The sequence below is a fragment of the Bufo gargarizans genome, chromosome 1 (genome assembly GCF_014858855.1).
Source record: "Bufo gargarizans isolate SCDJY-AF-19 chromosome 1, ASM1485885v1, whole genome shotgun sequence".
Taxonomy (NCBI): Eukaryota; Metazoa; Chordata; class Amphibia; order Anura; family Bufonidae; genus Bufo; species Bufo gargarizans.
The window spans coordinates 66,219,942-66,244,460 of NC_058080.1; the positions used below are offsets into that span (position 1 = coordinate 66,219,942).

At 47.2% G+C, this 24,519-nt stretch overlaps 1 protein-coding gene across 6 annotated transcripts in view; it reads right to left on the reverse strand.

Annotated features, from left to right (window-relative positions):
• Nucleotides 1-2,425: 2,425 nt before the first annotated feature.
• The window catches only part of LOC122939830 (lysine-specific demethylase 3A-A-like), a 92,163-nt gene continuing 70,069 nt past the window's right edge, over nucleotides 2,426-24,519 (reverse strand). For 4 of the 6 annotated variants that reach the window (XM_044296011.1, XM_044296019.1, XM_044296024.1 and 1 more), the window contains 7 exons: nucleotides 6,877-6,967; nucleotides 6,630-6,760; nucleotides 6,360-6,479; nucleotides 6,128-6,267; nucleotides 4,260-4,436; nucleotides 4,008-4,142; nucleotides 2,426-3,053 (listed from right to left, as the gene is read on the reverse strand). In XM_044296011.1, coding sequence (XP_044151946.1) covers nucleotides 2,973-3,053; nucleotides 4,008-4,142; nucleotides 4,260-4,436; nucleotides 6,128-6,267; nucleotides 6,360-6,479; nucleotides 6,630-6,760; nucleotides 6,877-6,967 — 875 coding nt within the window. In that variant the 3' untranslated portion in view covers nucleotides 2,426-2,972. Of the gene's footprint in view, nucleotides 3,054-4,007; nucleotides 4,143-4,259; nucleotides 4,437-6,127; nucleotides 6,268-6,359; nucleotides 6,480-6,629; nucleotides 6,761-6,876; nucleotides 6,968-18,863; nucleotides 23,151-24,519 lie in introns of those variants that run through there. The other 2 variants (XM_044296046.1, XM_044296038.1) reach the window with 2 other exon arrangements.

A 24,519-nucleotide genomic window follows, 5' to 3' on the forward strand; every position in this document is an offset into this window, starting at 1 on the left:
GATGTGTGGGATCTATCTGCGATTGTGCCCTACCACCTTTCTTCAACTCGTCCAACAGTGTCCAGCCTGGTCATTGAAGACAGTGTGTAACAGGCGGCAGGTAGAAGGAGGTGATACCACAGAGTGCAGTCATCCAGGTCCACAACAAACAGCATATCCACGATGTTGGCCTGGTCATCATCCTCGTGCTGCTGGAGAAGACTTGGTGGGTTGTCAAGAAATCTCTGAGGGCAACTAGAAAGCTTGGTGGTGAGGCAGGCTGATCAGTGCTCCGGAGATATCTAGAGTAGTGACACTGATCTGCAGTCGGCTCCATGGACTGTGACTGCAATTGCTGGAGATAGGCAGCCGCAACACTGCATAAACTGAGGGGTGTGACTTGACTGATAGCCTCTCCTAAATCAATGCAGGCAGATCAATCTGCTGGCATTTCAGTATGTTGGACCTTTTATTCAGTGGGTGATGATGTCAGGCACTTACACCCAGCTGTTAGAGATAGAGATGAATGGGGAAAGGAAGTTTTATCTGCAAGATCTCTCCTAAACTGATTATAACAGGCGTTTGGGGGCACCTTGTAGTTGTAGCTGTGTGAGCACTATAGATTAAAATATATTTGTATTATCTATGTTGTCAGCATTTAGCATCCCTCTAAGTAAACCTAGTTTCAGATTTTAAAGAAGCAAATACAATCGATAAGTCTCAGGTTCTGTTAGAGTGGATCATAATGGAGATTGATACCCAAAATTCCATTAAAAAAACAACTATCCCCCTGAGGGCTGATAATACCCCCAAAAAAGATCAATATACACAGGTTATCAGCGAGCTTTGGATCCTAGATGCGAAGTCGCTTCATTCAAAACTTTAGATTAATGCTGTACAGAGATCCGTCTCCGTACAGTATTCAAAATGTACTGCCTCCGGAGAGGCGTGGTGAGATATTCGCGAAGTCCAGCGAGATACCAGTCGGAACCGAACCGGAGTTCAGATTGAAATTTGAAACTGGTTTTTCAGTTTAAAAATCAAATACTGAAGTTATTCAACAAAGTCTTGCGGGACTTCACGAATAACTCACTTCGCCTCATTGGAGCCCATACATTATTTTATTTTTTAACTCTTATTAACAGAAGAGAAATAACATCGACATCATACAGTCCTGTTACATATCATAGTACAACAAAGAAGGATTCCTTGTTATCAATTTCTTCAATCTCCCACTGCACTGTTGCGAATTCCATATTTCTTGGTTGAAGTTGCGTTATACAATACATTCAGGTGGCCCCACTTAAAGGGAGTCTGTCACCACATTTGACCATATTAGACAGATCCTATAGCGTTATATGTGCCACCCAGCAGTTAAAAACGGTACCTTTGTTGCATATAACCGAGTCTTCTTTCTGCCAAAAATGAACTTTGAAGATTGTGTAAACGAGCCCTCTCAAGTGCCCAGGGCGGTGTCTCAATCTTTCGAGCCCAAGACCGGACCTCCCCAACGGCTCATAACCCCGCTCATAACCCCGCCCCCGACTACAAATTTGTCCGCGCAGCCGCAATGGAAAAGGCGAGGGGAGTAAACGGGCGGGCACAGGCACAAGGAGGGCAGGGTTATGAGCCGTTAGGGAGGTCCGGTCTTGGGCTCGAAAGATTGAGACACCACCCTGGGCACTTGAGAGGGCTCGTTTACACAATCTTTAAAGTTCATTTTTGGCAGAAAGAAGACTCGGTTATATGCAACAAAGGTACCGTTTTTAACTGCTGGGTGGCACATATAACGCTATAGGATCTGTCTAATATGGTCAAATGTGGTGGCAGACTCCCTTTAACCAACTAAGCCATGGATCCTCGAGCAGAGGACAAAGCTTGCCGCAGTCTCGAGGTTGAGTACAGAGTGTGGGGTGACCCACGCCACAGGCCCCAGACTTTGTCAAATTTCAGAGGTTTATTGCGGTGTTTAAACACGAACACTATATATGGTAGGATCTGGTTTATCTGCAATTTCCACATGGACAAGTTCGGTGTATTGGGGTTGTACCATCTCAGAGCAATACGGAGCCCATACATTTTAATACTGTACAGAGACGGATCTCCGTATGGCATTAATCCAAAGTTTTGAGCAAAGCCACTTCGAGGATCAAAAGTTCCCTTCGGTCATCACTATCAAAAATGCATTTATATAGGTGAAAGAGAAAGATCAATAGCGGTGGATGTAATACTCAAAGCAATAACAAACTATACAAACACAAATTACCGTTTTATTATTTTTCTTCTCAAGTATTGAAGTAATAAAAAGAAAAAATTACAAGTGTTCTGAAAGACCCATGGATAATGGGCCTGTCCTTATCCCTCCCACCCTCTCCCTTCCTCCAATATGGTCAAAAGAAAACAACCCAAATCGAATTGTTAATTAAAGTCAAACAAGCAAACAAAATCTAAATCAAAAAAGTATTTAATTAAACAATTCCAGGCATGTCAGTGCTAGTTCTAAATCAATGTAAATTTATAAGAGCCTGCTTATTTACATTTTACTTAGAACGCGCATTCTAGCAATGCATCATGGCTACAATAAGGTCTCATTTAAAAAGAAAAAGAGTGTTTTTTTCCTATTGTTACCGTCCTACAAGCCCCGAATTTGCGGGAAAAAAAAGCATATTTAAATCAGATTTACACAATGTTTTTAGAGACTTTCCAAAAACAAGAGGTATATTTCGTACAGTCTAAAAAAAAGTTTTGGTTTTTCGTCATAGAGTATGGCACCTCTAAAGAGAGGAATTGTTAGTAGTTGGAACAATGCAGCTCTGGAGAGTAGGACCAAAGTCGTGCTGGACTTATCAAATGGATCGATCCCAGGGATTGTAAACATCTCCTAAAAAGTTAATGTCTTGTATGAGGTAAAAGTTCAAAGAGCTAGTGATTGGAGTAGAAGGGGAGGAAAAAGCTGCCAGAAGAAGTCTATCCAATGAATCCATGCATCAGTCTTAAACCTTTCCTAGGCTGGCTTCATTTGCTTTCAGTACTGCCACCGCATCCTTCACAGCATGGTAGATTACATTCTTCACCTGCAGGGAGAACAGACATCATTATACGTATCTGTCAGCCAAATTCTCACTACCAGTCCACATGTTTACAGGGGCTGGAGCAACCTTCTTCTAAGACAGAGCCTCGCACACATTCACGCTCTTTAAAAGGGGTTGTGTCACTTCAGCAAATGACATTTATCATGTAGAGAAAGTTAATACAAGTTCCTTATTAATATATTGTGATTATCTATTATTATTATTATTAAAGCGCCATTCATTCCATAGTGCTGTACATATGAGAAGAGGTATACATACATACATAATACAGACAATAGCCATATTGCTTCCTTTGCTCGCTGCATTCATTTTTCCATCACATTATACACGTGTCGAGGGGTTAAGGTGCTGCAGCGGTAGCCGGGACAGGCGCTGCTGTGTAAGCTCCAGAGAGGCCGGTACTTTTTCCTTTTTTTGCTGGTTGGCCGTAACCCCAGGATACAAGAAGTGTATAATGCGATGGAAAAATAAATCCAGCCAACACAGGAAGCAAGATTTTTTTTTCATGCAGCACTTGCCTACTCAAGTCAATGGGTCCGTAAAAAAAAATTGAAGACAGACTGAGGGGAAAACATCAGTTTTTCACTGATAGAACTCACAAGTTTAATATCGCTTGTATGCATGAGCTCTTAAAAGGGGTTGTCCTGCAGCAGGGCAGGAGACCGAGCCCATGCCCGGAGGAAGTAAACTAGTCACAGACCGGAAGATGCACACGCAGGAGCCAGTGCACAGGACCACAGCGGCACGGGGCAGCTAAGGCCAAGTCTATCTTTAAATAGCAAAGGCAAGCTGCGGGCAAGTTTTTTATTCCTGGACAACCCCTTTTATTTTTACATCCAGTTTTAAGGAAAAGTGATTATAAGATGGACATTTATTTCTCAGTGCCCTGGAAATCACACAATCTATCACAACTGACTCTGCACAGCGGATAGGTACCTGAAGCTTGTCCTCGTGGTTTGTGTGCGTATGGGAGAGATAGCGGAATTCCTGAGTCAGACAGAAGCAGTGCTTCACGTGTTCTGGAGAAACAAAGTCCTCGGCAACTTTTATGCAGCTGTACAAGTTGTGAACCTGAAGATCAGAGAAGGTATTAGAACAAGCACACATCAGCATCAAGCTGGTCAGTGTAACAATAGGCGTGAGGGGGAAGAAAGGATGCTACATTCTAAGCATTTAGAGGACCCATACCTGATGGGGGGCTCCGGCTGGAATGAAGACAGCATCTCCCAAGAACTGTACAATGGCCCATCCCTGAACCCCATGTTCTTGGAGGAGCCTCTTCCTTAACGTACTATCCAGGTACCAACTCTGATCATGAATTGGATCATGATCTGGAGGGTTCTCTTGACCTTGTTCTTCTGCCACCTAATGAAGACAAAATACAATGGGCATTCATTCATGCCATTTACTGCTGAAAAGCTTTAGTCTAATTAAAGGGGTTTTCTGAGATTTTGAAACGGGTGACCTATCCTCAGGAAAGGTCCTCAGTATATGATAGGCGTTGGACCCCCACTAAGACCCACACTGATCAGCTGTTTGAGAAGGCACCAGCGCTCGTGAACTCCGCTGCCTTTCGAGAACAGCGCCGTACACTGTATAACGGCTGTGCTTGGTATCGCGCTCAGCCCCACTGAAGTGAATGGAGCCACTATACAATATATGGCGCTGTGCTGGGAAGCATAAAATCAGACATGTGAAAAAATGTATGGAAGGAAGTTTTGTTCAGGGGAATGACAAAGCACCAGCACCACAAAAATATAAAAGCCACAAATTACCCACGTGCGTTCTTACCCTCTAGGTCTGTGATGGAAAAACTCCAGCACTCCAGCTGTTGTAGAACTACAACTCCCAAGATGTACACTTGCTTGGCTGTTCTCAGAACTCCACAGAAATGAATGGAACACACTGGGAGTTGTAGTTTTACCACAACTGGAGTGCCGGAGCTCAGCCATCACTGCTCTAGGCCGTTTCACACGAGCACATGGAAATCAGTGCTTATTCAGCCTCTAGAATACGCACAGATTAGAGATTATATACCCTCCAGACTAATCAGTACTTCATCTGGATTTACATGCGGATTCCCTCCTTCCTGCATCTTTGATGCACTCCCATAGACTAGAATATGCATATTTGGAAGCAATACGCACAAAACTAGGGCTCCCTACAGATTTCAAATACTGACGCAAAGTATACGCCCATGGGAAAAGCCCTATTCTTTAGTACTAGCAGTGGATGTACAGTACATAAAATCCGGATGATATATGGATTCCAAATACGCTTGTGTGAAAGAGGGTCGGGTGGCTCACAGGTCCCCAGCAGACATCGCCATGTTTGATCAGATGAGTAAGTCAACATTCACCAGAACATGTCTATCCCAAATTGCTACTAGTTCTAATAAATTAAAAACATGTTATTGACAAGTAGCCTGGCATAATTGGGTAACGTGGTCAAATAAGTAGACTATTATAGACATATTCAACAATATGGGGGAATTTCGTGATTTTCAGTTGTAGACAAATCATGTAGAAAACGTTAACACAAGGCACTTACTAATTTATTGTGATCGTCCATATTGCCTCCTTTTGCCATCACATTATACACGACCCGTTTCCAGGAGTTATGGCCACCACTGCAGTGCAGACATGAGGTGGCCAGGACGTGGACTGCTGTATGTGTGCCTATGTGCGCTCCAACCAGACAGGCTGGTGCCTTAACCTATAATGTGCAAGCACGGCCACCGCTGCTGGACTGCAGGGTGGTCGTAACCCCTGGATATTAGCAGTGTATAACATCATGAAAAAATTAATCCAGGCAGCAAAGGAGGCAATATGGATAATAACAATGCATTAGTGCCTTGTATTACCTTTCTATAAATGATAAATGTCATTTGCTAAAGTGAGACAACCCCTTTAACAGTCATGTTGGGCACAATGCTGCCCTCCCAACAGAAAGTGAACAGAAATGCATGTTTGCCTTATTAGATCATGAATGTCAACTAATGCAGAGTTTTGTTCTGCTTCTTGGGTTAACCCCTTTCTCTCACTTTATTTAAATACCTTTTTCAAGAACTGCCGGATTTTCTCAGTGTCCTTTGCTGCATAGATATGCCATAAAGCTCCAGGCTTCTCCTGGAACTCCACAAGTCTCTTAATGGTCAGTTCGTCTGCATCTCCTTCCTGTATGGACCTAAGCACTTCTGTAACAGAAACCCAGCAAGAGTGATTAACCTCTCAAATTAGCAGCTACAAAAACAATATCCTTCAAACGTAAACTAAACAGGAACCCTACCTTGCTCCTGATCACCCCCATCCTTTGGGATTCCTACATAGACCATCACATTAGTCGCATCAGACATATCCAGGTGGAGGTTGGTTGTTCCATATTTCCGATCCTCTGGAGTAATTAAACCTAAATTAATGTTAAAAAAATAATAATAATTTGTGTCAGTTTTTTTTACCAAGATGGTTTTTGCATATGTGATATCTGATCCATTTGGTTAAGACTATCTGTACGAACCATAAATAATATTCCCAATATCAAATTCTAATGACTTCTTACCATAAGCATTGTACATTTTAGGACCCAAGTCAGGACGAACGAAGTAAGGAGGAAGCCGAGCAGCAAGATTTAGCTTGCCTTCTCTCTTTGTGTATTCGGGCAGTGGAATATTGTCCATTAAATCATCAAACCTGTGGGAGGAGAATAATAAGGTTACTATAAGCGGACCATCTATGATCTACAGTACAACATCGTGGAAAGCATTTCTCTCACATAAATGTAGTGAAACATGAAGTAGAGGACATACCGAGATAGCATCATATCTCTGAAGTCTTCACCAGAAGGCCAGTCCTTCAATTTCAGCACCATTGGTTCTCCAGCATCATTTTTAAGACGTCCTGTAACAGAAGGAGACGTATCTTACAGATACAGTAAACCTCATAGAACCACAGATTTTAATCACCACGCGTTTCATAGCTTGACTCATCCAACTCTAGAGACACAGGCAATTTATCAGGTCCCACTATTACCAATTCAGGATTCCTGCGGGATGTCAGAAATTTAAGATTACACTCACCGGTAATCACTTTTCCATAAGCCCATGACAGCACCCGGGATTTATTCCCACCCTATATAGATATAATATTTATTTGTCTTTCTGCATATATAAAAAAAAAGTTGAAAAAATAAATAAATAAGGAGAAGATATCTTTTCTGTAAGAATGTGTTCAAGGACAAGTCCTCGCGATTAACTGGTGGTCTTGGGGCCATGCTCCTCCTTAAGAGCTCTCCACGAAAGTTCCTGTCCTGGATGGAGGCGGTCTCTCCCAAGCGTGCTGTCATGGGCTTATGGAAAAGTGATTACCGGTGAGTGTAATCTTAAATTTCCCTTACGCCCATGACAGCACCCTTGAGAGACGACTAGAATAGAAATTCTTTTTACAGGGAGGACTATTGCCTGGAGGACTTTCCTACCAAAAGCTAGTTGTTCCCTAGAGCCTAGGTCTAGTCTGTAGTGACGAAAGAAGGTACAGGGAGACTGCCATGTGGCTGCTCTACAAATCTGTTCTAAGGTAGCATCAGCCCTTTCTGCCCAAGAGGTGGAAACTGATCTAGTGGAATGAGCACCGAAACCTTTCGGGGGAGTTTTTCCGGCTAAAGAACAGGCCAAAGTAATGGCGTTCACAATCCATCTGGAAAGAGATTTAGGAGAGGCTGAGAGACCCTTGTTTTTTCCACTAAATTGAATGAAAAGCTTAGGTTTTCCTCCATTGACTTGTAATGTCCAAATAATGGGATAGACATCTTTTTACATCTAAGCAATGGAACTTCTTCTCTTTTTCATTGCTTGGATTTTGGCACAGGGAAGGAAGGACAATGTCCTGTGTTCTATGGAACATAGAAACCACTTTTGGCAGAAAGGAAGGGTCTGGCTTAATGAGTACCCTGTCATCTAAGATGTTAGTATAAGGTGGGGAAATTGGAAAGGCTGAAATTTCACCGACCCTCCTGGCTGAGGTGATTGCCACCAGGAAGGCAGTTTTGAAGGAAGGAAGTCTTATGGGTAAGTCTTGTAATGGTTCAAAGGGAGGCTCCATGAGGCTAGTGAGGACTAGGTTGAGGTCCCAGGGGATAACTAAGGTCCCAGTATCAGTCTAACTCTGCTGATGGCTTTGAAAAATCTTCTAACCCAGGGGTGGTTAGCGATCGGGGAATCAAAAAAGGCACTTAGGGCAGATACCTGTATCTTGAGAGTGCTAGGCCTTAACTTTCTAGGATTTCCCACTCAAGAGCCATGCTGTTAGAAGTAACTGTCTTACATTCGGATGGATGACAGGTCCTTGAGACAAAAGATCTTGCCTTTCCGGGAGAACCCAAGGGTCTGCTAGGGAGAGTTTCCTCAACCAGGTGAGCCAAGTTCTTCGAGGCCAAAATGGAGCAATTCGGATCACTCGTTCGTTCTTGCCTTCTCCTTTTGGAGAAACCTTGGAAGGAGTCTTAGCGGCGTAGAGGAGCTGGTTCGGCCAATGGAGGGAGAAGGCATCTATCCCCGATTGTGAATCTCTCGCCCTGAGGGAAAAGAAAAGACGGCATTTTCTGTTCTCCCTGGTTGCAAATAAGTCCAGATGTGGACGACCCCAGAGTTGAGTTATTTGGTTGAAGACCTTTTGATTTAGACACCATTCCCCCTGGTCTAGTGTGTTTCTGCTTAAGAAACCTGCTACCTTGTTTTCCGTGCCCTTTAAATGTACTGCCATAATGGACAGAACACAAGGAATTATAAAGGGAAAAAATGTCTGCGGCCAACAGCATAAGATTTTCTGATTTGGTTCCTCCTTGGGCAAAGGGCACCCTGCCATTCCTTCAGGATTTGGCATTGGAGGGGGTCTGGAGTGAAGCTGGCTCCAACTGACCGCTGGTATAGTAGAAGTCATTCAGCCCAACACCACCATTGCCTGCCTGATAGTATGGTTATTTGCAGATATCAAAGACTAAACTCCCTGCGTTAATTTCTGAATCTTGTCTTGGGGAAGGGTACAGCATAAATTCAGCGAGTTCAGGATCATTCCTAGAAAGACACATTCTTGGGAGGGTATTAGATGTGATTTCCCCCAGTTTGCCAGCCGAGTTCTTCTAGGATCTGCACCACTTCTTTGAGATGCAACTCGAGATGGTTCTTTGACTCCGCTATCACCAAGAGATAGTCTGGATAAGGGATTACTAGAATGTCTCTCTCTCTTATATGGGCCATGACCTCTGCCATCACTTTCGTGAATAGCCTGGGAGCCTGAGAAATTCAGAACGGAAGGGCTGTATATTGTAGGTGATTAATCTGACCTTCTATTGAAACTGCGACTGAGAAATTTTTGACAGTCTGCATGAATAGGGATGTGGTAGTATGCATCTCTTATGTCTATTGTAGCCATGAAACACCCCCCCCGAAAAGAGGTTTTAAAACTGACTGGATTGACTCCATTCTGAACTTATTGTAAGAGAGAAATTGATTTAGATCTTTTAAGTTTATAATGGTTCTGAATGTGCCATCTGGTTTGGGAACCAGAAATAGGGAAGAGTAGAAAAACCGTAATTAGACTTACCGGTAATTCTGTTTCCTTGAGTCCACTATGACGGCTCTACTATGAGATTGACCCTTGACCTCTGTAGGGGCAGGAACACATAGTTTAAAAGGCCACCACCCACTCTCACCTGCGTATTGAACGAAAAGATTATCAACCTTCCTAAATTCCCTTGTTGAATCTAGGTACTGTATGATAGTATCCCAAACATCCAGGAGCTGGAACTGATCTTGTGATGGACAATCTTTGGGAAAGGATGGAAGAATAATTTCCTGATCTCTGTGAAAGTCCAACACCCCTTTTGGGAGGAAACCCGGATCCAAACGTAAAATTATTCTGTCTGGGAAGATAGTAAGATATGGTTCCCGGCAGGACAGTGCCTGGATTTCGCCCAGTCATCTGGCTGAAGTAATGGCCACTAGAAAAGCTGCTTTTAATGATAGGTGTTTGAGTGAGATATTCTGGATAGGAGAAAATGGTGAACTTGTAAGACTTCTCAGGACCAGGTTTAAGTCCCACTGAGGCATCCTAGGGGTTAGGGATGGCCTTAATCTGGAGGCAGCTCTTATAAACCTCCTAATCTACCTATGGCTGGCTAGGTCCGTATCATAGCAGGCCCCCAAGGCCGAGACTTTTACTTTAAGAGTGCTCGGTCCGAGTCCCAGATCTAAACCCCGTTGGAGAAAATAGAGTACTTTTTCAATATTCAGGGAAGAGTTTACCGGAGGGTTCTGGCCAAGCCAACTACAGTATTTCTTCCATATTTTAAGATATATTGCAGAGGTGACTTCTTTCCTGCTAGATTTAAGGGTGTTTATAACCTTCTCTGATAGCCCTCTGCTTTTTAGAACCTTGCGCTCAGGATCCAGGCTGATAATTTGAACAGACCTGGATTCTGGTGAAGAATTGGACCCTGAGAAATAATGTTTTCCTGTGGGGGGGATTCTCCAGGGTTCTTCCAGAGCTAGCTCTTTTAGTACTGGGAACCAATTTCTTTTTGTCCAGTATGGGACAACCAGAATTATTGTAACTGGGTCCGACCTTATTTTCTGCAGCACTCTGGGTATCAACAGCCAAGGGGGAAAGGCGTAGGCCAGATCCCAAGTCCACCTGATTGAGAATGCATCTGTTGCCCAAGGGTTGTCGCTTGGGTTTAGGGAGCAGAAGGGATGGACCTTTGCCTTTTTCCTTGACACAAACAGGTCAATCTGGGCCCCCCCCCCCCCCCATCTCCTGGTGATCTGATGGAATACGTCCGAGTTTAGGGCCCATTCTCCCAGATCTATGGTCATCCTGCTGAGGAAGTCCGCCTGTATGTTTTCTGTACCCTTTAAATGGATAGCTGTGACGGAGGGAACATTTTTTTCGGCCCAGGAGAATATTTTTTCCGCTTGCTGATCTTGTGCCCCCTTGATGTTTCAGATATGCGACAGCTGTTACGTTGTCCGAAAAGATTTTCAGGTGTTTTCCGGAGACCTTGTCTTGTGACACCTTCAGCACCTCCCAGATCGCCCTCAGTTCTCTGTGGTTTGATGATCTTTTTGTCATGGTGCCTGACCAAGTGCCCTGGTAATTTAGCGAGCCTATTTTTTCTCCCTATCCTGTACCGCTTGCATCTGTGTTTATTTGTATCTCTGGATTTTTTTACCCAGGGTATCCCTTTTAGCAGGTTTCTCTCTTTCGTCCACCAGTTTAAATCTGATCTTACGTAATTTGGAATGGGGATTCTTTTTTCTAGAGAGCACTGTCTCTTGTCCCAATTTCTCAGGACTGGACAACCCTGGTGTGAGCCTGAGACTAAGATACTGCTGTCATACAGGAAGTCATCATACCCAGGAGGCTCATGGCACTGCGAATGGAGCACTGAGATTGACTTTGGAATTTTTTTAGTTTTGTCCATAAAGGATGTTATTTTCTCCTGAGGGAGGGATGTGATCTGGGAGACTGAATCCAGGATCACTCCCAGAAAAGGAGATTTTTGTGAAACTCACCTGTAAAATCTTTTTCTCGTCTTTTCCATTGGGGGACACAGACCATGGGTATAGCTTAGAGGTATTAGTAGGAGGGACACTATGCAAATGAAAGAGCTCCTCCTCCTCGGGCTATACCCCCAGACTCCACCAGGAGGAACTCAGGCGTTGCACAAGCAGTAGGAGAAGGAGCAAGAAAAAATCATGGAAACCATCGGACCAAGCCATAAGGTCCAACCAGAAACAGAAAAACTGAACTAAAGACCCCTCCTGCAACAGGAATAATGGGTGGGAGCTGTGTCCCCCAATGGAAAAGACGAGAAAAAGATTTTACAGGTGAGTTTCACAAAAATCTCCTTTTCTCGTGCTTTTTTCCATTGGGGGACACAGACCATGGGACGTCCAAAAGCAGTCCATGGGGTGGGAAAAAATATCAGCACCGCCAGGAGGAACGCCCCAACGGTCAAACAGGAACCACAGCCTGCAAAACCCTGCGGCCAAAGCCGCATCAGCCGAAGCCAGTGAATGCAACTGACAAAAATTTGCAAAGGTATGCAAGGACGACCAGGTGGCCGCCGTACACAGCTGAGACGCAGAGGCACGACTGCGTCTTGCCCAGGAAGCCCCCTCCGCCCCAATGGAGTGAGCGGCAATTCTAGCCGGGGGAACTCCACCACAAGCGTGACAAGCCGCGGAAATAGCCAAGCAGATCCAGAGCGCCAAGAACGGCGGACGGAAGCAGTAGCCGCGAGACACACCTTCAGGACCCGTACAACATCCAGGGAATGCAGAGTGCGTTCCTTGGGGTTAGCCGGAGAAGGACAAAAGGAAGGCAGGACAAGATCCTCATCAAGGCGGAAGGGAGAGACCACCCTGGGCAAAAAGAAGGGGACTGGACGGAGCACAACTTAATCCTGGAGGAAAACCATTAAGGCTCCTGACAGGAAAGAGCGGCCAGCTTCGACACCAGTCTGACCTAAAAGCTCGTGATGGGACGTGAACTCACAGCCACTGCATAATAGCCCAGAACTTTAATCACTACGCTATGTAGCTGTATCAGAAGCTATGGTCACAAGGAAGTCCAGATGAGAACAGTCAGAGAGACCCTCCTCAAAGGCTCGAAGGGAGCCGACTGCAGAGCGCGCAGAACCAAATTGAGATCCCAAGGAGACAAAGGGGGAACATACGGGGAACCGAATGCGCCACCCCCGAAGAAAGGTCACCACCGGACCCTTAAGAGCAAGGGACCTCTGACGGCCCGCGCCGAAACCTGACCTTACAGGGAACTAAGCGACAGTCCCTGCACAAGCCCAGACTGAAGAAAAGACAGTACCATCAAGATGGAAAACCGAAGGGGGGGGAACCCCGAACCCTCAAAAAAGGATAGGAAGGCCATCCAGGTACGATAGTAAATCCGGGAGGAAGAAGACTTCCCCGGACTGATCATGGTCCTAACCACTGAATCCGAGAACCCCATCTTTATCAGGATGGCGGTTTCAACAGTCACGCCGGTAAACGAAGAGACCGCAAATTCCGGCGGAAGAACGGGCCCTGAGACAGTAAGTCCTGTCCGTCGGGAAGAGGCCATGGGGCGTCCGCCAGCAACCGAGCCACGTCCGAAAAACCACGCGCGGCGAGGCCACTCTGGGGTGATGAGAACGGTCGGAGTCCCTTCCGCCTCGAACTGGCGTAGACCCTTTGGCAGGAGAGGAAAACAGAGGAGGCTGAAGTCCTGCCACGGAGACACCTGCGCATCCATCCGTACGCCTCCGGATCACGGGCGCGAGCCAGGACCACTGGGATCTTGTTGTTGAACCCGGACGCCATTAAGTCCACATCCGGACGGTCCCATCTGTGGCAGATTTCTTCGAACCCTTCTGGATGCAGAGACCACTCGCTTGGATCCACCGTGTTGTGGCTTAGAAAGTCCGCTGTCCAGTTGTCCATTCCTGGAATGCAAACTGCTGACAACACCGGAACGTGAGTCTCCGCCCACGTCAGAATTCACTTCACCTCCTGCATCACCATCCGGCTGCGGGTCCCGTCCTGATGGTCGATATAGGCCACGGCCGCGGCATTGCCCGTTTGAACCCGCACTGGGAGGCCCGCAAGGAGAGAGGTCCAATAGGAGAGAGAGAGCGGAAAAAATCGCCCTCAATTCCAGAAAGTTGATTGGAAGGCGAGACTCTGCCGCCGGCCAAATTCCTTGAACCGTGCGAGACTGGAAAACGCCCCCCCAACCCAGGATGCTGGCATCGGTGGCGGCGATCGTCCAGGAGAATGCGAGAAAGGAACTCCCCGACCTCAGGTTCTTTGGGAACAGCCACCAAGGGAGAACTGCCCGAACCCGCTGAAAGGTAAAGGATCTCCTGTTGCGCCAGGCGAGTGTGAAACTGGGCATGTGGAAAGGCCTCGAAAGAGGCTACCATAAGACCCAGGACCTGCAAGTATTCCCGAATGGAGAGGCACGGGGAGCGCAGCAGATGCGACACTGCCCCCTGGACCTGGGAGGACTTGAAGGCTGGTAGAATACTTTGGCAGCCGAGGTGTCCAAAATCACCCTCCGGAAGGAGAGCCTCTGGGACGGGAAGAGGCAGGAGTTTGGGAAAGTTACCAGGCAGCCGAACCGTTCCAGGGTCTGAACAGTGATCCGGACGCTGTCCGTGGTCTGCGGTAGAGAGGGGGGCCTCTATCCGGATATCGTCCCGACAGGGCAGCAAAGGAATGCCCCTGGTACGAAGAAGCGCCATGAGCGGTCCAGGACCGTGGCAAGGACCCGCGGGGTGGTCGCCAACCCGAAGGAAGGGCGACAAACTGACAGTGTCGACCCATAATGGCGAAGCGCAGGAATCGATGGTGGGATTCCGCAATCGGGACATGTGATAGGCCTAGGAGCAGCAGGGCGGGCTGACTGGGCCCTCTAGTGCCGGGAAGGCTGGTGCAAAGGAAGGCCTCTTTGCGGGCGACCTGAGACCCCCGGCGGAGGAAGCAGGCGACGGCCTACCAGATGAGAAACGGCAAAAGGCATGCAGAGACGAACTCGTCCAGCTGATCCCCACAAGGCCTGGAAACCCCAAAGGGGAGATTAGCAAGGGAACGCTTGGTGGAGGCGTCAGCGTCCCACACCTTCAATCAGATCTCTTCGCGCTGAGTGACAGAGATGGCCAACCTGCGGGCAAAGAGGGAAACAATGTCCCTAGAAGCTTCGCAAAGAATGTTAGAAGCCCGAGACATCTGGAGAACCAACTCCAGTGTGTTAGTAGCCGCATCTCGTACCGCCAGTTCCTGGTGGTGGTGTTGTAACCACACCGAGAGAGCACTGGCTACCCCTGCTGAGTGAAAGGTAGGTCACAGGGACGCGCTGCCAGCGAAAAAAGGACCTGGAAGAGAGTCTATGCGTCTGTCTACAGCATCCTGGAAAGAGGAACTGACTAAGACAGGAAGGGCCACATAATTGGCTAATCCGGCCACCGGAGGATCCACCTTAGGGGGAGGAGACACCTCTCCTCGCCGTCAGCAGGGAAAGGAAAGTATATTCATGCGCTGGGTGGTCGAGAACCTTATTAAGACCACCCCAGGCCCTGGACATGACCGCGGAAAAATCCCTCATGGACCGGGAACATGGTAGTCTCCGACTGCCTGGACGGAAAAAGGGGGAACTCCTGACGGTGGCAGCAGGAGACCCAGTAGCTGGTGGGATACCGGAGCTGCAGGTCGAGCCCGGATCCACTTGTCTTCCTTGGGGGGCAATGGAGGCAGCGTCCAAGGACGGCAGCGGGCATTCCACGGGGGACCAGGAAGGCGCCATGCCGACCTGTGTCCCCATCTAGAATAATATAAACAATTTTTGAAGGCTGAAAGGGGCTTTGAACTCAGAAAGCCTGGACATGGGGCAACAGCAGCAGTACCACTGAGCTACCAGCTTGCCTGGCACAAAACGGAGTAGAGTGATGAGGAGCTGCACGGCCATGAGCAAACAGAGTCTCCAGTGTAAGGAGAGTCAGAGCGGCATGCCGAGGCTCCGCCTCCCCTAACGCGTCATTATGGCGCGAAAAAAGCGCGCGAAAATAAGCGCGCGCACGAAAAATAAGCGCGCGCGCGAAAATATGCGCGAGCGCGGAAATATGCGCGAGCGCGAAAATATGCGCGAGCGCGAAAATATGCGCGAGCGCGAAAATATGCGCGGAAATAAGCGCACCACGTGGAGGAGCGGCCTGCCGGCGGGCGCTGAGGGAGCGCAGCAGCCAAGGCCCGACGAGAGAAGCGCTGAAGCCCACAGTTTAAGGGGAAGAGATGCCAGTACTCCAGTGCCAAAATGAAGAAAGTGCCCCATCAGGATCCTTCTTCAAGCTCACCCAGGTAGCCACAGACAAATAGACACAGAGGGAGGGGGAGGGATTGTGCAACACTTATCTGCTCAGCATGCTCCCTCGATGTCCAGACCAGCAGGGATGCGCCTCTTCAGACTTCTGACTCCAATCCAGGAGAACAGTGCTCTGGAGGAGGGTAGGCAGCAGGCGTCCCAGCAGCTGGTGGGATGCCGGAGCTAACAGGTCGAGCCCGGATCCACTTATCTTCTTGGGGGGAAATGGAGGCAGCCAGGCAACGTCCCAAAGACGGCGGCGGGCACTCCACGGGGGACCAGGAAGGCGCCATGCCGACCTGTGTCCCCATCTAGAATAAAAATAACAAAAAGGAGTAGAATCAGAGAGTGTCAACCTCCTTCACCAGACACTAAGCAAAGACTGAGTTCCTCCTGGTGGAGTCTGGGGGTATAGCCCGAGGAGGAGGAGCTCTTTCATTTGCATAGTGTCCCTCCTACTAATACCTCTAAGCTATACCCATGGTCTGTGTCCCCCAATGGAAAAAAGCACGAGAAATTTCATTTTGGTTGAAGGGATTATACATGATTTTTTAAAGTTTATTACCCAACCTAGGTCTGAAAATCTGCGCATCAGATCTTTGGTAATGCTGGCTGTTTCCCGCTTCGAGGGTCCTAGGACCAGAAAAACGTCCAGGTATGGGAATATTTTTATTCCTTCTGCTCTCAGGGGAGATATCATTTCTACTACGAGCTTCGTGAATACCCTTGGGGCAGATGAGATTCCAAAGGGTAACACGGTAAACTGGAAGTGTTTTACCTCTCCTAAACTCCAATTTGAGATGACTTGTTTATGGGGACGTGATAGTACGCGTCCTTTAAGTCTATGGACGTCATGAAGTCTCCTGCTTTGATCAAGGGAATGATGGATGTTATGGATTCCATTTTGAACCTTCTGTATGTGACCGCCTTGTTTAGTCCCTTTAAATTTATAATGGTGCAGAAGGTACCATCTGGCTTTTGCACCAGAAATAAACTGGAATAATAACCCCTTCCTCTTTCCATACTTGGGACTTCGGTCACTACCCCTGAGTCTATAAGCTGCAGGACCCCTTGCCAGATTTTTCCTATAATCTTTGGAGGGGCTGATGAAAATTCTATCTGGTAGCCATCCCGTATGGATTTTTGGTGATGTCCAGTCTTCCCACCACTCTGGCATCATTGTTTATCTGACTGCTTATTCTGGGGGTTAAAAAGGAACCTTCTGCCTTTTCCCCCTTTTTGTTAACTCCACCTACCCCCCTTCCCTTTGCCCCTATAGGGTCTAGTCTGGGAATTGAAGGAACGAAAGGGCTTCTTTTTAGTTTCTTCTGGAAACCTCTTCTTTTTATCTGCAGCCTTTTCCAGGATGGAGTCTAATACTGGTCCAAAGACGTATTCCCCAGAGAAAGCTTATAGAGCATAGCTTGGCTTTTGATGCTCTATCCCCTCCCCAGGCTTTCATCCACAATGCTAGTCTAGCAGAATTGGTGAGGGCCGCATCCTTAGCGGCGAACCTCACGACTCCGCCGATGCATCCGCCAAAAAGGCAGTGGCAGATCTGAGGAGTGGGATAGAGTTTAATATGTCCTCTCTAGGGGTTTTGTTTTTGATGTGTTCTTCTAACTCGTTCAGCCAAAAACACATGGATCTAGCAACCGACATCGCGGCAATGTTGGTTTTAACCCTAAACATAGAAGCCTCCCAGGATTTTTTTTGGAGAGAGTCAGCCTTTCTTTCCATTGGGTCCTGTAGCTGTGAAGAGTCCTCAAATGGGAGGGAAGTCTTTTTAACTACTTTTGCTACTTGGATGTCAATTTTGGGGGTTTTGTTAAATAGTTTGACGTCCGCTGGGTCAATTAACAGCCTATTTCTAAATTCTCTGGATACCCCAAGTCTTCTCTCGGGTCGGTCCATTCATCCAGTATCATGTCTTTTAGATTCTCATTCATTGGGAAAACTTAAAAATTTTTGGCTGAGTCCCCCAAACATTTCATCCAGGACAGACCTTTGTTTTTTCACCTCTTCAATCCCCATGGTTGCTCTAACAGCTCCCAAAAGCTCCTCCATATCCTCGGAAGAGAAAAAGTATTTTTTACTATCTTCTATGATTTCACCCTCTGACAGAGCGTCAAGATCAACATTCTGTCTAGAAGTGGAGGCCTCCTCGTCCATATCCTCTGAGACAGAGGAGGATGGAACCGACAATCTTGGTTTTTTCGCCAGAGGTGTAGGCGGGATTGATCTGAGGGAGGCCAGAGAAGACTTAATTTCATTTTGAATAAGTAATTTGACCTCTGACAAAATGGACGGTTGCTCCTCTTTTATAAGATCATTTATGCAACCCTGGCAGAGCTTTTTATAATTCTCTGGAAGCCTCTTGCTATAAGTCGCACATCTCTGAACTTTAGCTCTTGTTCTGATCTCTTTAACTCCCTATAAGAGAGGAGCAGCCAGGTATCAATAAACAAGATAATCAACAAGTCAAAAGCCGGAATTAGACTTACCAGTAATTCAGTTTCCACGAGATCACCACGACGGCTACTAGGAGATTGACCCCTGACCTCTGTAGGGGCAGGAACAGAGAGAGGGTTAAAATCCCCCCCTCCCACCACCAACACCAGTGTGTCCAAAATCACAGAGACAGAAAATAAGTGGTGAGAACATAAACAAATAAGTCGAGAGGGCATTACTTCATAACTTCCCAGGTAAGACTAAATAAAGGGTAGGGAATATATGTGCCGTCGTGGTGATCTCGTGGAAACTGAATTACCGGTAAGTCTAATTCCAGCTTTCCACCTCATCACCACGACGGCTACTAGGAGATATAAAAAATTATAGCTTGGGGGGGGGGGGGGGGGGGGGATGACCGCCTGAAGGATCTTACGTCCAAAAGACAAGTCTGAACTAGATAGGTCTAGCCTATAGTGTCTTGTAAAGGTGTGAATGTTAGACCAAGTAGCAGCTTCACAGATATCCTCAAGAGAAGCTCCGGCCCGTTCGGCCTGGGAGGAGGACATAGCTCGGGTAGAGTGAGCTCTTAAATTTGAGGGGCAAGGAAGGCCTTGGGACTCATAGGAAATGGAATCCTTAATCCACCGTGCTAAGGAGGACCTGGAAGTTTTTAGACCCTTATTCTTACCTGAGAATAAGACAAACAGGTTGTTGGATCTACGGAACCCTTTTGACACTTCAAGGTACCGTAAGACTGAGCGTCTTACATCTAGTGAGTGGAAGCTAGATTCCCCATCATTAGAGGCATTACTGCAAAAGGAAGGTAAAACTATCTCCTGGTTACGGTGGAAATCCGATACTACTTTAGGTAGAAAACCTGGATCTAACTTAAGAATAATTCTATCATCGGTGATACGGAGATAGGGTTCTTGTATCGACAGAGCTTGAATCTCGCCTAGCCTTCTTGTGGACGTGATGGCCACCAGGAACGCGGTTTTTAGAGATAGATGTTTTGTGGAACAACTTGACAGGGGCTCAAACGGGGCAAGTGTTGCACCGTATTGAGGTCCCAGTTGGGGATCCGGGATTTTAGAGAGGGGCGTAGGCGAGAAGCTGCTTTCATAAATCTTCTGATCCAGCGATGATTGGCTAGATCTTGATCAAAAAAACAAGTTAGGGCCGAGACCTGTACCTTCAAGGTGGAAGGTCTAAGACCTAATTCAAGTCCCTGCTGGAGGAAGTCCAAGATTTTCTGAAAATTGGGCGGCTCTAAGTTTGGGGCAGGGTTACCGATCAAGGAACAGAATCTCTTCCAAATCTTTAAATAGATCGAGAAGGTAACCTTCTTCCTACTCGCTTTCAAGGTAGATATCACCTGGTCAGAAAGCCCTTGTGACTTTAACCTCTGGACCTCAGGATCCAAGCTGATAACTTGAGGAAGCTCGGGTTTGGATGTAGAATTGGCCCTTGATGAAGCAGGTCCCACCTGGAAGGAAGAGGCCATGGGTCCTCTATTGATAGGTTTTTTAAGGAAGGTAACCAGCTCCTTTTTGGCCGGAGCTATTAAAACTAGAGTTGTGTTCTCTAGGTTGAGTTTTTGAATTATCCTGGGAAGCAGAGGCAAGGGTGGAAACGCATAACAGAGGTCCCATTCCCAACGAATCGTGAGCGCATCCAGCGCTCAAGGATTGTCCCATGGGTTCAATGAACAGAATGTTGGTACCTTTGCGTTTTTCTTGGAGGCGAACAGGTCCACTTGTGGAGAGCCCCATCTTTCTAGCAGAACCTGAAACACGTCCTGATTTAGAGACCATTCGGTATGGTCTATTAACTGGCGACAGATAGTCTGCTTCCACATTCAGTACCCCTTTCAAGTGAAATAGCAGAGATGGATCTCACGTGGGACTCTGCCCAATTGAAGATTCTCCTCGCGACGGACATCAGCTTCTCCGATCTTGTGCCTCCCTGGTGAGAGAGGTATACTACCGTTGTCGTATTGTCTGAAAGAATCTTTACGTGACGACCTACGAGAAGGATTTCTGCAGCTTTCAGAGCTTTCCAGACCGCTTCTAGCTCTCTGAAGTTGGACGATTGAGAGCGGGTTGTGGGAATCCAGGAACCCTGAAAGAAGTGATCTCCCACTTTCGCTCCCCATCCTTTTTCGCTTGCATCTGTAAGCACTTAAATGTAGGGAGTTTTCTCTCAGGCGACCCCCGAGGACAGATTGCTTGTGCTTTTCCACCAGTCTAGGGAGGTCTTCACCGCTAGAGGGATCAGAACTTTGTGATCCAAGGAGGACTGTTGCTTGTTCCAAGATCTGAGGATCCATAACTGCAGGGATCGGAAGTGGGACTGGCTCCATGGGACGGACAGAATGCAGGATGAGAGAAGACCCAGGAGACTCATAGCTTCCCTTATGAGACAGGACCTTCTGTTCTGAAACCGTCGAACCTTCAATTGGAGGTTTTTGACCTTGTCTGGGGGGAGAAAGGTATGTTGAGCCCGGGAATCCAGGACGACACCCAAAAACTGTATAGTGCTGGACGGAACAAGATTTGATTTTTTTTCTGGTTCACCAACCACCCTAGATCTTGGATGAGAGACAGGAAGGTTAGGAAGTCTGTTCTGAGTTTGCTCTCTGAATTCCCAATCAGGAGGAAATCGTCCAGGTATGGTATAATCACCAATCCCTTGCGCCTCAGGAAGGCCACCATTTCGACCACCAGTTTCGTGAAGACTCTGGGCGCAGATGATATCCCAAAGGGAAAGGCCGTAAACTGGAAGTGATGGGTTACCCCCATGTGGTCTTGGATGGCAAATCTCAAGAACTTCTGGGACTCTGGAAGAATTGGGACATGGTAGTAAGCGTCCTGAAGATCTACTGAACACATCAGGGCATTTTTCCCTATTAAAGGAATCAGGGACTTTATCGGAAATTCAGGATGGAATCCCTAAATTATGAACTTGTTTAGGGCTTTTAGGTTTATAATCGTACGGAATGAGCCTTCTTTTTTCTCTACCAGGAAAAGATTCGAATAGAACCCCTGTCCTAGCTGTGTTGATGGGACCCGTACTATCACATCCATCGCCAGAAGGCTTTGAATTCCTTGCAGAATCTTCTTGCGTATGTTGAAGGAGTTTGGATTGGTAACAATGAAGCAGTTTGGGGGAGATGAAGAAAGTTCGATTCGGTATCCGAACTTTATGATGTCCCGGACCCAAGGGTTCGGGGTAATGGACTCCCAGGGAGTCAGAAAATTCTTCAATCTCCCCCCGACTTTGGCGTCATTGTTTATCCGAGGACTTATTTTGGGAAGAAGAGGGGTTATTTCTACCCCTGCCCCCTTTCGGATAGCTCCAGCGTCCTGACTTCACTTTATCCCTAAAGGATTTGTTCTGGCTAGTGGGGCCCGAAAGGGATATTTCCTTTTATAGGGTCTCTCCTCTGGGAAGCCCTTTTTCTTGTCCACAGCCTTTGCTAAAATACGGTCCAGGACAGGGCCAAAGACGTACTCCCCTGAGAATGGGATGGAGCATAATTTCATTTTTGACGTGTTGTCGCCTGACCAGCTCTTCATCCACAGAGCCCGGCGGGCCGCATTGGAGAGACCGGCGTCTTTAGCAGCAAATCTGACAGATTCTGCCAAGGCATCTGCCATAAATGCTGTGGCGGACTTTAATAAAGGGAGGGACCTCAAGATTTCTTCCCTAGGAGTATTATCTCTAATGTGAGCTTCTAGCTCATTTAGCCACACCCCCATCGACCTTGCTACCGAGGTGGCTGCGATGTTTGCTTTCAAATTAAACATGGCCGCTTCCCATGATTTTTTTTAAAAGGCTATCTGCCTGCCTATCCATGGGGTCCCGCAACTGAGAGGTGTCTTCAAAGGGCAAGGCAGTCTTTTTATTGACTTTTGCAACTTGAATGTCAACCTTTGGTGTTTCGTTGAAAATTTTCCCTTCGTTAGTGTCAAATAACAGACGGTTCTTAAAGGACCTGGACACCCCCAAACGCTTCTCTGGGTTGGACCATTCGTCAAGCACCATATCTCGTATGTTCTCATTAATTGGAAACACACGGGTCTTTTTAACCCCGAGTCCCATCGTAGCACGGATTGCTTTTAATAAAGCTTCCGTATCATCAGGGGAAAAAAGTGGCCTGCCGGTGGATTCTTCATCCTGCGACGAGTCTGAACTATCTAGGATCTACCCTAGCTCACTTTCTTCCGATGAATCCGAATCTGACGTTTTATTAGCCATGCCTAGTCTGCCCGAGATTACGGAAGGGAGGCTCTTTTTGAAAACTTTCAAGGAATCAGAAACTTCCGACTTCACCATCTCTAATATTCTGAAGTAGGGATGGGGACTCTTCTTCCACTACTTTTTCAACACAATGTTGATATAATTTTGGCCAAGAGGGCGCAAGCTTTTTACACACAGCACATTCTTTCCCTCTGGTCTTTGAGACCGCTTTTTTCTAGGCCCCTCTTTTATTGTCTAAAAATCAAGACAAAGAAAGAACGCTTAGCATGACCAATAAAAAAGGATGGGGAATGATCCCCCTTACCCCACCAGGAGTACCGGTCTGATCTCATGACCCTCCTGCGGTTCAGCGCGCTGGGCACTCTCATCCTCCATGGCACTGTAGGATAGAGTGTTGTCCAGAAGGAAATCCGGATTCTCAGTAGGCTGGCTGGGCTGCTTCTGACCGCGCACTCTCCTGTGGGAAAGAAATCCCTCGGTCGGGTCCTTGCTGGAGCTAGCTGCGGCCTTTAGTAGGGATTTTACTGCCTACTTCCGGAACGCACGTTGCGTGCGTTCCAAACATCGGAAGTCACAGAGTGTACCTCCGGTTCTCGCCTGTCACGGGAGACTTCAGCCCTCTCAGATGACTAGATGGAAGAGGGAGGCCCTGGCCCGCCTGAACACTGCCAGGAAGCGCCGTCGTGTTGGTCGCACCTCCCAGTGCGGCCGGGACTGCAGCCTAGCAGCAGCGGAGTGAACCAGGACCCCAGAAGCGAGCACCAGACTTTCTTCAGCGGCTCCTAGAGGAGACTTACGCCGGTTCAGGTAACCCCTCTACAGAACAAAACCAGGGGCCCTGCAGCCTAAAATATTCTGCTCTCCACGCGACCGTCCTATGTCTAAGGCTACTTTCACACTAGCGTTCGGGTGTCCGCTTGTGAGCTCCGTTTGAAGGGGCTCACAAGCGGCCCCGAACGCATCCGTCCAGCACTAATGCATTCTGAGCGGACGCGGATCCGCTCAGAATGCATCAGTCTGGCAGCGTTCAGCCTCCGCTCAGCAGGTGGACACCTGAACGTTGCTTGCAGCGTTCGGGTGTCCGCCTGGCCATGCAGATCCGTCCAGACTTACAATGTAAGTCAATGGGGACGGATCCGTTTGAAGATGACACAATTGACTTTCAATGTAAAGTCTGAACGGATCCGCTCAGGCTACCTTCACACTTGGAAACATTTTTAACAATATAATGCAGACGGATCCGTTCTGAACAGAGCCACCGTCTGCATTATATGAGCGGATCCGTCTCAGACGGATCCGCTCTGAACGCAAGTGTGAAAGTAGCCTAAGACAGGAAACAGGAACTGGTTGTCTTAGGGCCATGTTCCTCCTTAAGAGCTCTCCACGAAAGTTCCTGTCCTGGATGGAGGCGGTCTCTCCCAAGGGTGCTGTCATGGGCGTAAGGGAAAATACGCCAATAGTGAAGTACTGTATATCACCAGTAATCGTATACATGTAGTTGTACTCACAAGCGCAGCTTGATATACAGGCACATCGCACAACCTCCAGGGCTTTCCTTTTTATCTTTTAATCTTCTTTTCAACACCGCTAAAAAGACATTTAAATTGCTCCAATAGTAAAGCACCACTTGCAAGGTCAGTGTATAAAAGATTTAATATACTCACAAACGTAAGAAGATAAACAGTTAGAGCAATCTCAACAATCCTGCCCGACCCGGGTTTCAATCCACGCTTCGTCAGGGGCGTAACCATCTTCTACCCACAAGCAATAAATACCCTCACTTCCCTCCCCCCCAAAACACACAGATTTAAAATATGCTCATATCC